This window comes from Heteronotia binoei, chromosome 15 (assembly GCF_032191835.1).
Source record: "Heteronotia binoei isolate CCM8104 ecotype False Entrance Well chromosome 15, APGP_CSIRO_Hbin_v1, whole genome shotgun sequence".
Taxonomy (NCBI): domain Eukaryota; kingdom Metazoa; phylum Chordata; class Lepidosauria; order Squamata; family Gekkonidae; genus Heteronotia; species Heteronotia binoei.
Genome location: NC_083237.1, coordinates 17,132,371 through 17,147,621, shown reverse-complemented (window position 1 = coordinate 17,147,621; position 15,251 = coordinate 17,132,371). Strand labels below are relative to the sequence as shown.

The 15,251-nt window shown below is 47.5% G+C and overlaps 2 protein-coding genes across 2 annotated transcripts; both read left to right on the top strand.

Annotated features, from left to right (window-relative positions):
- The first annotated feature begins 384 nt into the window (after positions 1–384).
- LOC132583209 (olfactory receptor 2D2-like) lies at positions 385–1,326 on the top strand. Its single transcript, XM_060254877.1, has one exon. It carries the CDS (start codon positions 385–387, stop codon positions 1,324–1,326), a length of 942 nt encoding a protein of 313 aa, XP_060110860.1.
- Positions 1,327–8,220: 6,894 nt separating this feature from the next.
- Positions 8,221–9,162, top strand: LOC132583208 (olfactory receptor 5V1-like). The gene has a single exon (XM_060254876.1). It carries the CDS (start codon positions 8,221–8,223, stop codon positions 9,160–9,162), a length of 942 nt encoding a protein of 313 aa, XP_060110859.1.
- Positions 9,163–15,251: the final 6,089 nt, after the last annotated feature.

The following is a 15,251-nucleotide window of genomic DNA, read 5'->3' as shown; positions in this document are numbered from 1 at the left end:
CTGAAATCTGCCCTTCATTGTTCTTCTGCCCACCATTTAAGGACCCTGTGAGGCAACTTAAATGGAGTGAGTGTGTCATTTGGCACAAGGTCACCCAGCAAGCTTCTATGGCAGTGGGGAGACCCTAACATGGGTCTCAAAGATCCCAGCCTGACAATCAAATGACTATAAAACGTTGCCTGTTAGAATCATGGAGATTTATGTAGAGAGTATGACTACTTTGGGGACTTATATAACAATGCTGAATTTGTTGAGCTTCTTATGTGCTTCCTTGAGTTTGGCAGGGACAAAACAGTGTCCCTTTGAAAAAAAAAAACAGACCTAATCTCAAGAAATGCCACATTCACTCTCTGGTGTTCTTATTTCCACAGGTAGAAGGCCACAATGGATATTAAGAACCTCACCTCAATCACAGAATTTATCTTGGTGGGACTTTCTAGTCAACGAAAGACTCAGCTTCTACTCTTTGTAGCGGTCCTTCTCACCTACTCACTCACCATCCTGGGAAACCTGGTGGTCATCCTGCTGGTATGGTTTGATACCCACCTCCAATCACCCATGTACTACTTCCTCATGCACCTCTCTAGCCTAGAGATCTGCTATGTCACCAGCACAGAGCCCCAGATGCTGGCTCACCTCTTGGCTGGGAATGGAGTCATCTCCTACACTTGTTGTGCTGCCCAGCTGTTTGGCTACTTGTGTTTTGGTGCTGCTGAGTGCTTTCTGCTGGCCGTCATGGCCTATGACCGTTACCTGGCCATCTGTCAACCTCTGCTGTATCCTGTTGTCATGGACAGGTGGCGTCAGATGTACCTTGCCTCCAGTTGCTGGGCAGGAGGCTTCCTTGGGGGTGCAATATATGTGGGGTGCACCTTTCGCCACTCCTACTGTGGTCCCAACCGTATCAACCACTTCATCTGTGAGATGCCATCAGTTCTGAAACTTGCCTGTGATGATACCCACGTCACTCAGACAATTATTTTTGTATTGGCTGGGGTAGGCATCTTGATTACTATCGTTATTGTTCTGACCTCCTACGTGGTCATTCTGTTCTCCGTGTTACAAATGCGGTCAGTCACTGGATTGCACAAAGCCCTTTCCACATGTGCTTCCCACCTCATCGTAGTTACCGTGTTCTATGGAACTGATATTGTTACATATGTGATTCCACGATCAGAGACTTTCTCAGACCGTGACAAAAATATTGCCTTGTTTTATGTGGTGATCACCCCTTTCCTCAACCCTATCATTTACACCCTCAGGAACAAGGATGTCCATGAGGCCGTCGCCAGAGCACTTAGAAGAGGTAGATTTGAATCAAAATGAGTGTTGACTGTAAGACAAGATCAGCTTCCACACATATAGTAGAACGAGGTAGGAAGGAGACAGAATATTGAAATGTAGGGCTTTTTTTCTGGAAAAAGAGATGCCGGAACTCTTAAGAGGGAAACAAAGGAGAAAAATATGGGTGCCCCTCATGAATTTTTAAACTTTTTTTTTTTAGCATTTTGTCTCCACGAAGAGGTTCCAGAACTCCTTTCCACTGTGTTATCCCAGGGGGAAAAAAAGCCCTGCGGAAATAATTAAATAGATTTCAGAATTTTACATCAAATAACTTTTTAAAAATACAAGCCTTATAGGAAGAGGTGTGAGTTAGATGTGGTAGTGGCTGTTTTCAGAGGATTTTAGTTTCTTATCAAACTGTTTTGTGCATTCAGAGTTTGAACTGATTATGCTTGTGGAAAAGCAATCTCCACATGGGTCCAGTGGCATCTGGCCTCCATGCGGACAGGGAATTTACATTTTAGGGAGATTTCCTTGTGGGCCGCAAGTGGCCAGAACCAAGGCATGCCCAGCACTGCTCCTCTGTCAGTGCAGCTTGGCCAAGACCCTTGATTGTCAATGGTCATGCTTCAGAAGCCATTCTGCTTAGCTTATTCCAGGGCTATTTCCCCCTACCTATTGCGGCTGGTGGAGAGACCACCAATGTGGTCCATGGCAGGCAGAACCAGCAACAACAGTCGGCAGAGGGATGGATTCTGGCTTTGTTTTTAGACTGTTACATTGACCGTTTTCTCACACAGATAACCTCGCAGTCACAATCCTGTTCCCACCGCAGCGTCCGGTCGGATTTCCCACCCTCTGTGCCGAAGTTACAGGAGGTGCTGTGTCTTTTGCGTAGCAAACGTAAACTGCTAAAACCCAGTTTACGTTTGCTACGCAAAAGCCGCGGCACTTCCTGTAACTCCGGCACAGATGGTGGGAAATCCGACAGACGCTGCGGAAGGAACAGGATTGTGACTGCGAGGTAAGCTGTGTGCAAAAACGGTAATTATTTTTTCATAAGAATCTGATTTCAACTTTGCATTATTGTTTGTTGTTACCCGCTTAGAGCCCATTCGGGAAAGGGTGGGCTATAAATCAAACAGAATAAAAATAAATAAAATCTCCATTTCTGATGTTTGTTGCCTTTGCTGTTGTTTCTACACAGTCAACACAATCTAGCAATCATCAGACTCCAACTTGTGAGTCTCTTAACCTGCTAAAAACATTTCCACTACTTTGCATACTCATTCACTGCCCACTCTCTCTATTATGTAGGCCTCCTTTCCATTCCATCCTATTTTCTGATGGACTGTGCTTCTAGCATACAAAAGCTTCCATTGTCAATAAAACTTTGTTGGTCTTAAAGGTGCTCCTGGACTCCAACTTTGTCCCATTGCTTCAGATCAACACGGCTGCCCACCTGGGTCATTTTCCATGTGGTCATGTAATATAAGCCCTGACCAGGTCCTGTAAGAAGAGCCCTGCAAGCTCTTAGGAGACTGGCTACATGAGAGGGGTGTGGCCAGGGCTCTTTTTTTTGCAGGAGCTCCTCTGAATATTAGGCCATGCCTCCCCGATGTAGCCAATCCTCCAAGAGCTTAGAGGGTTCTTAGTACAGGGCCTGCTGTAAGCTTCAGGGTGATTGGCTACATTAGGGGTGTGTGGCCTAATACGCAGAGGAGTTCCTGCTAGAAAAAGAGCCCTGGGTGTGGCCTAATATGCAAAGGAGTTCCTGCTAAAAAAAAAAAAGCACCCTGATTTCAACACAGAGACAGGTGACAGTAAATCACACACGAGTGGCTCTTTCCTTGAAACCCCCAAGCGGTCGCTGCAAGTCAGCTGAGACTTTACAGCAGTTTCTACCACCTGAAGCAATGCAAAGCAAGGAGCTCTTTGGCTATATTGAAGGCATTTCCACACCCCTGGGTAAAGCACTACATACAACCCACCCAAGCAGGGACGGTGCTAGGCTTTCTGGCACCCTAGGTGAATCACCCTAGGTGAAGAGAGCCAAACTTTTCACTTTTTTAATTTAGTGATTTTTAATTTTATTATTATTTTTTAAATGTGTTAAGTTATAAAAAAATTGTGAGAATAAGTGCTCGCCAACCACACCAGGAAGGAGGGTGGTGGGATAGGATGAGGTAGGAGGCCAATTCACACATTGGGGAGAGGCAGGTGGCTTGGTTTTGTTGAAGGCAGCTTGGTGATGGGTGAGGAGACGGTGACAGTGACAGTGGTCAGGAGCCAGAGTCATGTGTCAGAGAGGGGGCGCCCAGTGATGCCCCCTAGGCCAGGTGGCGCCCTAGGCAACTGCCTGCTTTGCCTACTCCCACGCACCGGCCCTACACCCAAGACTAACTTTCAGAAGTCCCCATGCCGTTGCTTTCAGCAGGGGACACTTTTCTCGAAACAAAATGATTGGCGACAGGTGCAGAGTGCTGGAATTTTGCTGTTAATTGTGCAATCTTAGGCAAATTTAATCAGAAGCAGCTCTTTCTACATTCAATTGGATTCACTCTCAAGCAAGTCTTTGGAGGCGGGCAGACTTCAGAAGGCTAACTTTGTATGGTGGCAAGAATGGTTATATGAGGGGGGAACTCTAATAGAGGGCCCCGTATGCAGAGATGTCCCTGTCTCTCCCAATATGTCCCCCAGAGAGCCTTACGCTTAGGAGATCAGCATCTGTTGATGGTCCCAAAAGACATCTTAGCCTCAACCAGAGCCAGAGCCTTTTTTGACTCTGCTTCCAGCCTGGTGGAACATTCTCCCAAGCAGGTCTTTTTTTGTAGCAGGAACTCCTTTGCATATTAGGCCACACGTCCCTGATGTTCACACTGAAATGAGAAGCTTGATGCTGTGATTAGAGAATGTAGCATGGGGTTCTTGAATAATTGAGCCGTTAAACTGAAGAAAGAATTGAAAGGTCATCAAAATCTAGAGAGACATCTTTTAAGAAAGCGGCTAAGTTGAAGCTACGTTCCTCAGGAGCGCCCATTTTGTGAATTCCAGTTGGACTGTTTCCAAGTTTGGACTTATATCTATTCATATGGAGAAAAGGGGGTTTTTTTTACCCCTTTGGGGTTTCTGTCACTTTAAAAGGTCTTAGCACCGCCGACCTTTATCATTATTGTATCGTTTAATTTGTGTTGTACACAACTCTTGTAAGATATATTTTTGCAAATTGAAAGACGGTGTATTGCTTGGTGGCTTTCATCAGTCTACTAATTACACCAAGTGCCCTTTAAACAGCTACTGGGGACCTGAGCTGGGTAATGCTCAGATCTCAGCTTCCTCCTCATAAATACAATCATTCAATGCGATTCGTCTGTAGTGTTTCTCTTTCCATGAGCAGTGGATCAAAAACTCATTGCAATGTATTTCATGACCCAAGAAGCCAATTGCTATATAACCCCCCAAAACAACCTGGGCAATTTTCATCTCAATCCTGTGCAGAGTCACCCAAACTAGCCCAAGTGACATAAATGGCATTAGACTCTGTAACTTGGCAGGATTGCACCGACAGCATCGCTCCTTTCTTGTTTTTGTTCCATTAGGGGCTTCTGGAACAAAGAAACAAATAGCAAATTATTAATAGGCCCAAAGGGAGCACAGCAGTCCCTGTGGAATACAGCTGAAGTCTTTATTATCTTCCTGAGTCTTCAAACCTCTGTGATCAGATGGTGAAAAAAAAAACACTCACCATGCTGTTGGTCTTCTAATCCAGAGGGTAGTTAGCAAGTAGCTAGCCTGTGTTGACCCTCGTCTCAGAAGGCATTCGACATTACTGACGGGAACAGACACTAAAGTAGCGTACAACTTAGCATTTGATGAATAGGCTTTGTATGACTCTCAAAGGACCTTGAGTGTTTTTAGTACAAGGAAGCTCATCCCCTTGTAGTATTGGGAAGCGGCTGCCAGTCAAACTATAGAATACTTGCCTGGTTCTGCTTTTCTCTCAGCCTTACTTTTAAGATAGATCCAAATAGGCAGCCGTGTTGGTCTGAAGCAGTAGAATAAAATAGGAGTCGATTGCACCTTTAACACCAACTTAGTTTTATTCAGAACGTAAGCTTTCGTGTGCATGCACACTTCTTCAGACATAAAGCCCTTACTTTCATGGATAGCTGTGTTGGTCTGCTTTAGGGTTAGGGTTCCGGTTAGGATTCGGTTAGGTTTCTAGCTCTCTCATCCTGAGAGGACAGAATCTCCTTGGCAAAATTGGCCATCATGACTTCCGTCTCTCCTTACAGAGACTCTGATCTCCAGCAGTGGGAAATAAAGCAACGTGCTCTGGGTCTGTAACATAATAGTTTCTCTCTGTTTTGGGGATACGAGTGGGTAATTAATTCTAGGTCATTATTGCTGTCTTAACACATGGAAACACCATTCTCATAGTAGAGGAACAAACCAGATAATATTTTGGATACCACAGACAGGTCTTTCAAACCAGCAAGGACCTCATAGGAAAGATGACATGGATTTTGCATGGATGGTCCAAGTAAGGAGACATTTCTATGATAGGGTATCAGTTTTGCATCAAGAAGACCCCAAGTTTCATCAGTGGCATCTCCAGTTAAGGGACCTCAGGAGGTAGATACTGGGAAAAAAACTCTACTTTGATTTATGTTGTCACTCAGAATTAAGAAAACGGAGAGGAAACTGAATCGGAATGTGGCTAGTTTTTATGGGTATGCCTATGAGTTCAGAAATCATTGTTATTCAAACAAGTTTCCTTTAAACACTTTGCATCAAAAAGCTTTCTTTATTCCATCTGGCCATGGTTGCATATTACTGAAACCAGTGACATGAAAATCTCTTTCTTCGATATCATGGAAAACCTGGGGAAAGCACAAAGGTAAGGTTATACCCAACCTGAGGGAAATTGATTTGCACAGGATGGAGGAGGCTGGGACACTCCCTGATGTCTGTGTGAATGCATGATTTGAAGTGGTGTTGGAAGTGCTGTGTGAAGCTAATGTTAATCTATCGAAAATGTTACAGATGAATTAATTAAATGTTAGTTAAGGCACGTCAAGAGGGGAGGTGTGTTGATCTGCAGTAGATCGTCTGGATTAAAGTAAGTGGACTATCCAGATTAAAGCCCATTTAGTGGTAGAAAATGCCTTAAAGTCGCAGCCGACCAAGGGTTCTGAAGGCAAGAGACGTTTAGAGGTGGTTTGCCATTGCCTACCTCTGTGTAGCGACCCTGAACTTTCTCAGTGGTCTCCCTTTAAATGCTGACCAGGGCTGATCCTACTTACCTTTTGAGATCTGAAAAAAAAAAAAAGTAATCTGGGCCATTCAGGTCAGGGCAGTAGCACCTTAGAGATTTAAAAAAAAAAAGATTTGGAGGTATAGTTAAGATAATTCCTCCGTCTTGCCCATATCTCTGCTTTGTAATATTGTCTTGCCCATATCCGTCTTGCCCATATCTCTGCTTTGTAATATTGTCATGCATGCTGGAAGAAAGAAATTCAGTTTAGCAAGAACTGATCACCCTGGGAGCAAGAGGGCTAAGGGAAACCATTGAAAGTTGATGTCAAGGGGCATGGCTGATATAACCAGCACTCCACTAAAGTCGATCCCCCTGTCGTTGCTTCTGTATTCAAAATTTATGTCCCAGGAAATGACTCAGTAGGCATAGGGATGGATTAAACAAAAATTGGTTTACTAAAACAAACTGGCAGGGAAGGGTATTGGTATATACACAGGTGTTTAGGATTGAACAGAAGTAAACTTGCACACAAAACATCTGCTGAGGTAACTGGCTTTACCTGATACAGTGTTTCCCTTAAAGTTGTTTAACTTTCTCTCAGGGTTTCACAAATGTCACTGGTTTAACTTTTTATGACTGGACTATATTTCTGGTTAAGGTTTTCCTTTCACAGTTTCCCACAAACTTGAGTGCGCTAAGCTTTGTCCCTATGGGTAGAAGACCAAGGTCTCCGCACTAGACCTTGTCCTCTTGGCACGATCAATACTATCTGCCCCTTCAAACTAGTAACCTGGGCTTGTGGACACCTTTTGAGGACCTTATACAGTCCCCTCAAAATGCCTCTTACAAAGCCTGATCTGCCAGCCTTTCAGTCTTTCCCCCCCTTTGGACATTTAGCTTCCAAAGGGGCTGTTTTCCCCTTTAGGTGTTTATTTGATTAACAAATACAGAGACTGGTCTTCACTTTTGAGAGCAGTCTCTCACAAGAGTCTCTAATATTTAAAACCCCGCTTCATGGGCTTGGCATCAGACTCTGCCTTGTGAATTTTATCACAGTCTAGAGAGCATCTCCAAAAGACCTCTGCTCTCTTCTCCAGCCAGTCTTCAATTCCTCTCAGCTCCATAACTGACTTTTCCAACTGCCTAACTACCACTCTTCTTTGACAGTTCGAAGCAGCCTACCAATGAGAGTGAGTTCTATTAGCTGTTACTCAATGGTCCTTAGCATGCATATTTCTGCTGTTCATCACAGTTGACCATGGTTAAAACATAGAAACATGGGTTTTGAGAACTTTGTTTGTTTATGGGTACTGAAATCTGCCCTTCATTGTTCTTCTGCCCACTGTTTGAGGACCCTATGAGATAGCTTACACTAGAGGGTGTGATTGGCTCCATGTCACCCACCAAACTTCCGTATCAGAGGGGAGACCTGAACCTGTGTCTAAAAGTTCCCAGTCTGACACCCAAACTACTACACTATGTTGCCTGTCAGATTTGAGTAGAGGGTATTAGTTCTATGGGGACATATCACAATACTGAATTTGTTGAGCTTCTTCTGTGCTTCCTTGAGTCTGGCAGGGACAAAAGTATGTCTTTAAAAATATATATATTACCTAATCTCAAGAAATGCCACTTTCCCTCTCTTATGTCCTTATTTCCACAGGCAGGAGACCACAATGATTGCTGAGAACCTCACTTCAATCACAGAATTCATCTTGGTGGGATTCTCCAGTCAACGAAAGACTCAGCTTCTACTCTTTGTAGTGCTCCTTCTCATCTACTTACTTACCATTATGGGAAACATGGTGGTCATCCTGCTGGTACAGTTTGACTCCTGCCTCCAAACCCCCATGTACTACTTCCTGATGCACCTCTCAGGCCTAGAGATCTGCTACGTCACCAGCACAGAGCCCCAAATGCTGGCTCACCTCTTGGCTGGGAATGGAGTCATCTCCTACAGCCGCTGTGCTGCCCAGTTGTTTGGCTACTTGTCTTTTGGTGCTGCTGAGTGCCTTCTGCTGGCCATCATGGCCTATGATCGTTACCTGGCCATTTGCCAACCTTTGCTGTATCCAATTGCCATGGACAGGTGGCATCAGATGCAACTTGCATCCAGTTGCTGGGCAGCAGGCTTCATTTTTGGTGCAATATATGTGGGGTGCACGTTTTGCCATGCGTACTGTGGTCCCAACTGTATCGACCACTTCCTGTGTGAGATGCCGTTAGTTTTGAAACTCGCCTGTGATGACACCCACATCACTCAGACAATTGTTTTAGTGCTGGCTGGGTTTGGCATCCTGATTGCTGTTATTGTTGTTCTGACCTCCTATGTCGTCATTGTCCTCTCTGTGCTGAAAATGCGGTCAGTCACTGGATTGCGCAAAGCCTTCTCCACGTGTGCTTCCCACCTCATTGTAGTTACAGTGTTCTATGGAATTGTCATTTTTACATATGTGGTTCCCCGATCAGAGACTTCCTCAGACCGTGACAAAAACATTGCCTTATTTTATGTGGTGGTCACCCCTTTCCTCAATCCTATCATTTACACCCTCAGGAACAAAGATGTCCATGAGGCTGTGGCCAAAGTGCTGCGAAGAGGTGGGTTTGAACCAAAATGAACATTGACATTCTGAGCTGGAAGAAAATGGAGCTTCTATAATACTACATTTGTTTTAACTAGGGTTGCCAAGTCCAATTCCAGAAATATCTGGGGACTTTGGGGGTGGAGCCAGGAGACTTTGGGGGTGGAGCCAGGAGACACTGGGGTGGAGCTAGGAGCAAGGGTGTGACAAGCACAATTGAACTCCAAAGGGAGTTCTGTCCATCACACTTAAAGGGACCTCACAACTTTTTAAATGCCTTCCTTCCCTCCACCTTCCCCTTCTCCGATTCCACCCCAGAGGCGGAGCAGAGCAGGCGATGCTGCCGCACTGCTGCCGCCTCTTCCCCGCCCCACCGCAGCCGCTCCTCCGAGATGGGCCCAGCCTGAGCCCATCTCGGAGGAGCAGCCATGGTGAAGCGGAGAAGAGGCGGCAGCTGGCAGTGGTGTTGCCCGCTCCGAGATGGGGCGGCTCGCCATACTCCTTGGCGCCGTTTCCGCCCTCCCCCCGCTTCCGTTTTTTTGGGTAGCGGGGGAAGAGGCTGGAAATTTTGGGGTCCCCCGCCAGGGTGGGAGGGTTGGGAAGCCTACATCAACCCCACCTCCTTTAACAATGTTCTGAGTCCAAAATTACTGTTTACATTTCTACAGCTGACTTTTGTTACTTTAGGATGACTGCCAGAATGTTATGTCACTTTCTGCACCCAAATCTAATGATTCCCACAAAGGTCTTTCCTCCCCTCTCAGAACTGAGATCAGGTCAGCCTGCAACACCCACTTTTTCTCATGAAAGGCGACACAGCTTGGTCCAAGACGGAAGAAGGCAAAGTGCTGTAATTAGCCATCGGGTTGGTTTTCATGTTCTCAAACATTGTGTGGTGTATGATCCTTTTCAGAACTGGTTCTGTGAGCTCTATACCAAGGAACTGGGCTACTTTCTGGATTTCCCGGGCTGGGTCCTAGGGAGAGACAAGACTGCTGATGGGATTTTGGGCTGCTATTAAGCTGTTGTTTATTGTTTAACGGAAGCACTGCTGTGAGAACCCAACATAACAAAGTAATTCCTTAGGGTACTTCTAGCAGCAGCACTCCTTCATAGGTAAAATAACTACCTCAAAGAGTCATGTGTTTGTGTGTAAGAGAGAGACACAGAGAGAAGGAGGGGTTTCTTACCTCCTTTATATCTTCATAAAAGAGGTACAGAATTGGATGCCGGTCCTTGGCTTCCCACCAACCACGGACATGGTCAGACCAAGATCCATACAAAACTGCACACACAAGGTGGAGAGTGAGTGTAGAATTCTCATCTGCCCACTTCATTCATCACCACTTGATATTTACAACTTTTTGTAGGGTTGAAAAGAAAATAGTGGACTTTAAAAGGTTTTAAACATTTAAAAAGACAGTATAACAAAAATATGCCACATCTATTATACAATTGTGACACCAACTGCTTAGCAAAAGTCTCAACCTTCTATATTCTAAAAAGGAAGAAAAATTTAGTAGCCATTTCTTCAGGAACTAACCCATTTCCTAGCATGTTCTGCTAACTAACCCCAGCTAGTTCCTGTGATAAAACGTATATCCATACTATTTGCCCCCCCAATCGGAAAAAGAGGCAGACACAAAGTTGGATGAAAAAGGGCTGCTTTATTAAACACAGCTTGAATGAGCAGGGATGGCAAGAGGTCAAAAGCCTAACAGGATAAGCCCTGGGGTCAAACCCTGGACCCCGCCTTGTCCTAGGAGGGCGAGCCACCCTGCCCCCAGCCCAAGCCGAATATCATCCGGCTGGTGCTGAGCAGCCAGGCTCAAACGCCACCTCCACGTAGGCCTATATCCAACCCAATGGAAGAATCCACCGCTGTGAGGTTTTGTCGTGATCTGCACTCCCCGCACTGAGCCATGGAGCCCATCTGCAGTTCGTACAGACCACGGGCACCTATGGTGCCGAGCCATAGGTGCTCCCCAAACAAATGCTGTAGCCAATACCTCATCCTGCCACCGCCAATTCCAAGCTTCTGCTTAGGCATTTGCGCCCACCGGGCAGCCCAGAGCTGCCTGCAACCCCCTCTTAAGCTTGTCCAAAAAGGCCCGGTTTCTGAATTCAGATAAATGAACTCCATCCGGTCTGTACAGGTCCGGATTCCCGACCCGTATAGCCGGATTGGGGAGGAATATGCCCATGCCCCCTTCCATGGCCTTTTGCAAGGCCCGGTTGGCCTTGCATCTGGCCCACTCGATTGCCCCAGGATGTAGGGCGGGCCGCCAGACCCTGAGCGGCAAAATTGCCGACCAAATCAAAAGGACCCCCAGCCACCTCCACTTGATGGCTTCCATGTCCTCCTGTGCTTGCAGGGACAGGGCCTTGCCCTTCATAAAGCCCAGGTCATTCCCACCCAGGTGAATGACCAGGATATCTGGGGGGGGGGGCGCCTTCCTTTCCTGGAAAAGAAGCGGCATAATGCCTGGCCAACGCAGGCCACGGCGCCCAAGCCACTCCACTGTCGCCCACTTGCTGAGACCCAGCTGAGTACCAATCGGGGATCTCCTTGCATGGTGGGCCGCCCAAAACACCATGCTGTGCCCGCAGATGAGGATGCGATGCCTCCCACTACGAGCCACAGCACCTGAAAAACAGAAAAGAAGTCAGACACCGAAAACAACATGCCAACGCGCAACATTTGCTAACCATACGAAAACTTAACCGACCAATGGGCGGACATAAGACCTATAAGCAGCGGAACGCCACTGGCCCATCTGCTGAATAGCGGGGAGGGGGGGCATATCCCATAGCTGCCGCTGTAAATGCGGCCCCTATACGGAATGAATGGGTCCCGAACTTGACCCCACCCAAACCCAGCTGGGCCAGGGCTCTCCCAGTTATTGCCCAAAATTGGTACTTCGTGAGGGGAGGGCCATTGGCATGCCTAAAAAAGGGTCCCTCGCCCTCTCCCCTATGGGCAATATATTGCTCTAAAGCTCTGACTGGGCATAGCTCCGCTGTAACGCATTGGCCAATAACGAGTACTGTCCCCCTCTAATATTGATCGGTTTTTGACCGGCACACAGTCAGTTTGACCTGTGCTCCTGCAAACTTCACATCAGCAAACCCTAGGGCCCGGCCGGACTGGTCTCCCTTTGACTGCACCACTAGCTCGCTGATCCATAATGCCCCGAAAAAGGCGACCAAGGAGGCCGCATGGAACAGGGAGGCCTCAAACGAAGAGGAACAGACCTCCGGCCATACCCTGTGAAGCCCCTGAAGCACTAAAGGAGAAATTGGCTGCCGCGGGTCGACCCTGGGCCCCCGTTCCCTTAACCAGCCCTCCAACATCTTCCTAATCCTGAAATCGCTGGTAAAATCGGGGAAACCCTGGGCTTTACTAAGGAATGCTAATGCTGCCAATTGCCCCTTAATGGATTTCAGGCTTAACCCCTTCTCCTTTTGATGCACACAAAACTGAATCATGTGGGTAATCATGTCTTTTTAGAATTTTAATAGATTTTAATCAATTGTAGTTAAAATGTTATTTATTGTTATTATTGTACAATGTATGCATTAAGTTCTTGTTGTTAGCCGCCCTGAGCCGCTTTGGCGGGGAGGGCGGGATACAAATAAAAAGTGACTGACTGACTGACTGACTAACCGGGACCGGCCAGCTGTCTAAGAGCCCCACGTCTGTCCTGAAGCGCCGAAATTGTAATTCTGCCCTCCCATAGGCTTTTCTGGTGCTAGGCGTTAGAGCCAGTTGAATTGCCCTACCGGCTTTCACCTCTCAAGGTGCCAAAGCTCTGGTGGCATTCGTGCTGGTCGTTGGTCCGCCTCCAGAGCAAGTAGGCAAAAACGCTCCATCTGTTGACGAGATAGTGCGTCCGCCACCCCATTACAAACTCCTGGGACGTGCCGGGCGAGAAACAATATATTCAACCACAGCAACGTAAAGTAAAAGCTCGGACCAAGTTCATCACCACGACTGATTTTGAAGACAAGGAGTTGATAACATGTACAACCGCCATGTTATCACACCAGAAGTGCACTGTATGGTTGGACAACTGATCACCCCAGAGCCAAACGGCTACCAAGATGGGAAAAAACTCCAAGAAGGTTAGGTCACGACATAACCCGCTGTCCGACCACGCATCAGGCCACTGCTCCGCGCACCAGTGCCCCCTGAAGTATACTCCAAAACCAGTAGCCCCGGAAGCGTCGGAGGAGATCTGGAGTTCCGCCTCTATCTTCAAATCATCCCGCCAGAACGAAGTTCCATTGAAGGAATTCAAAAATTCCTCCCACACTTCCAGGTCTCCCCGCATGCCAGCATTCACCCGTAATCTGTGGTGGGGGGACTTCAAGGCCAACATTGCGTTGCATAGACGCCGCAGGAATGCCCTGCCCGGGGCAACCACTTTGCATGCAAAGTTGAGATGCCCCACCAACTGCTGCAGCTCCAAAAGCGACATCTTGCGTTGCTGTTTAAGGGTGGCCAACCTGGCCCTAAGGCCCTCAACCTTGTCAGCTGGCAGCCTAGAAGTTTGCTGCACGGTGCCCAATTCGATGCCTAAAAACGTAAGGACTGCCTTGGGGCCCTCTGTCTTCTCGTGTGCCAATGGCACACCAAGTTCTTGCGCGAGATCCTCAAATGCATGCAGTAATCTGGCACATTGACCGGACCCAGCGGGGCCCACGAAAAGATGTCATCCAGGTAGTGAATGGTGTCATTCAACCCTGACCTGGCCCTGACTGCCCATTCCATAAAAGAACTAAATCTTTCAAAAGCCACACAGGACACAGAACAACCCATGGGCAGGCCCTGTCCATATAATATTTTCCTTCAAATGCAAAACCCAACAAATCAAAATCCTTTGGGTGAACTGGCAGAAGACGAAATGCAGACTTAATGTCGCATTTTGCCATTTCGGCCCCTACGCCGCAAGCGCGCACCACCTTGATCTCTTGATCAAAGGAGGTGTACCTGACGGAGCAAAAAACTTCAGGGATGGTGTCATTCACCGATCCTCCCTTGGCGTAAGATAGATGATGTATCAAACGGTATTCCCCCGGCGCCTTCTTAGCACAACTCCTAAGGGGGATATCCATAATGTGGACAAGGGGGGGGGGCATCAAATGGGCCAATAACCCTGCCTTCCCTACATTCTTTCGCTATCTTATCCCTTACCATCTTTTTCATCCCCTTTACAGAGGGCAAATTAGGAGCCGAACCAGGGACCCCAGGTCCCTGGTAAGGAATCCTGAATCCATAAGTAAAACCCGCCAGTAAATATTCCTTATCGACTGTCAGGGGGTAACCGGCCAGCAGCCGCCTAAGTACCCTCAGATGAATGGGGCTGGGCCCCTTTTCCAGGTGGCTGCTGGCTCCCTTCGATTTACTGCAGGCTGAGAAGGCGTGAGACCCGCCACACAATGGACATTCGTGTCTGAATCTGCAGGAATTCCTGGAACAGACGCCCTTGGACGTAAATTCCCAGCAAAGCAGCCGGGGTTGAACCGACTGGCCCGCGACACTGCGGGCCCCTGCCCTGCTCTGCTGTCTCTGTACTAAGTGCCCGCTATCAGCCCTGTCCCCCGTATTGGGCTTCGCAGGGGACATCAACTGGAGCCAGAGCTGCTGGTTGATCTGATCCCATGGAAGCCCTGGATTGACAGCAGCACGCATCCGGAAGGCCTGGTCATATTGTAACCACGCTGCACCTACGAAATCTGTATACGCACGATGTCACAATATTGAAACAACGCTGCAGCCCGTGTAGGCTGTGCCCTGGCAATAACACCCACGTAAATCAGGAAACCCGGCAACCAGTTGGCCCAGGTCCTATCCACCTTACGGCGCTTCAGCTTCTCTTTCTCCTTATCATCGAGCTCATCTTTGTCCTTTTTCTCGAGCTCCCTGAAGAGAAGACTGAACACGTCCATGTATTCACCCCTCAATATTTTATCCCTAGTCGCTGCCGTTAAATGATCGCCTAGCGGTAGGGTGGTATCCCCATATGGCAAGGCATAGAAGGGAATAGACCCGTACAGATTGGGGGGATAATGCCATGTCCCCCACTGGCACCCAGGCCACCCTCCCAGCTGAGGCGTCTGCT

What these genes read in the sequence shown, in the direction of transcription:
- LOC132583209 (XM_060254877.1), top strand. Translation starts at nt 385, where the DNA reads ATGGATATTAAGAACCTCACCTCAATCACAGAATTTATCTTGGTGGGA.
- LOC132583208 (XM_060254876.1), top strand. Translation starts at nt 8,221, where the DNA reads ATGATTGCTGAGAACCTCACTTCAATCACAGAATTCATCTTGGTGGGA.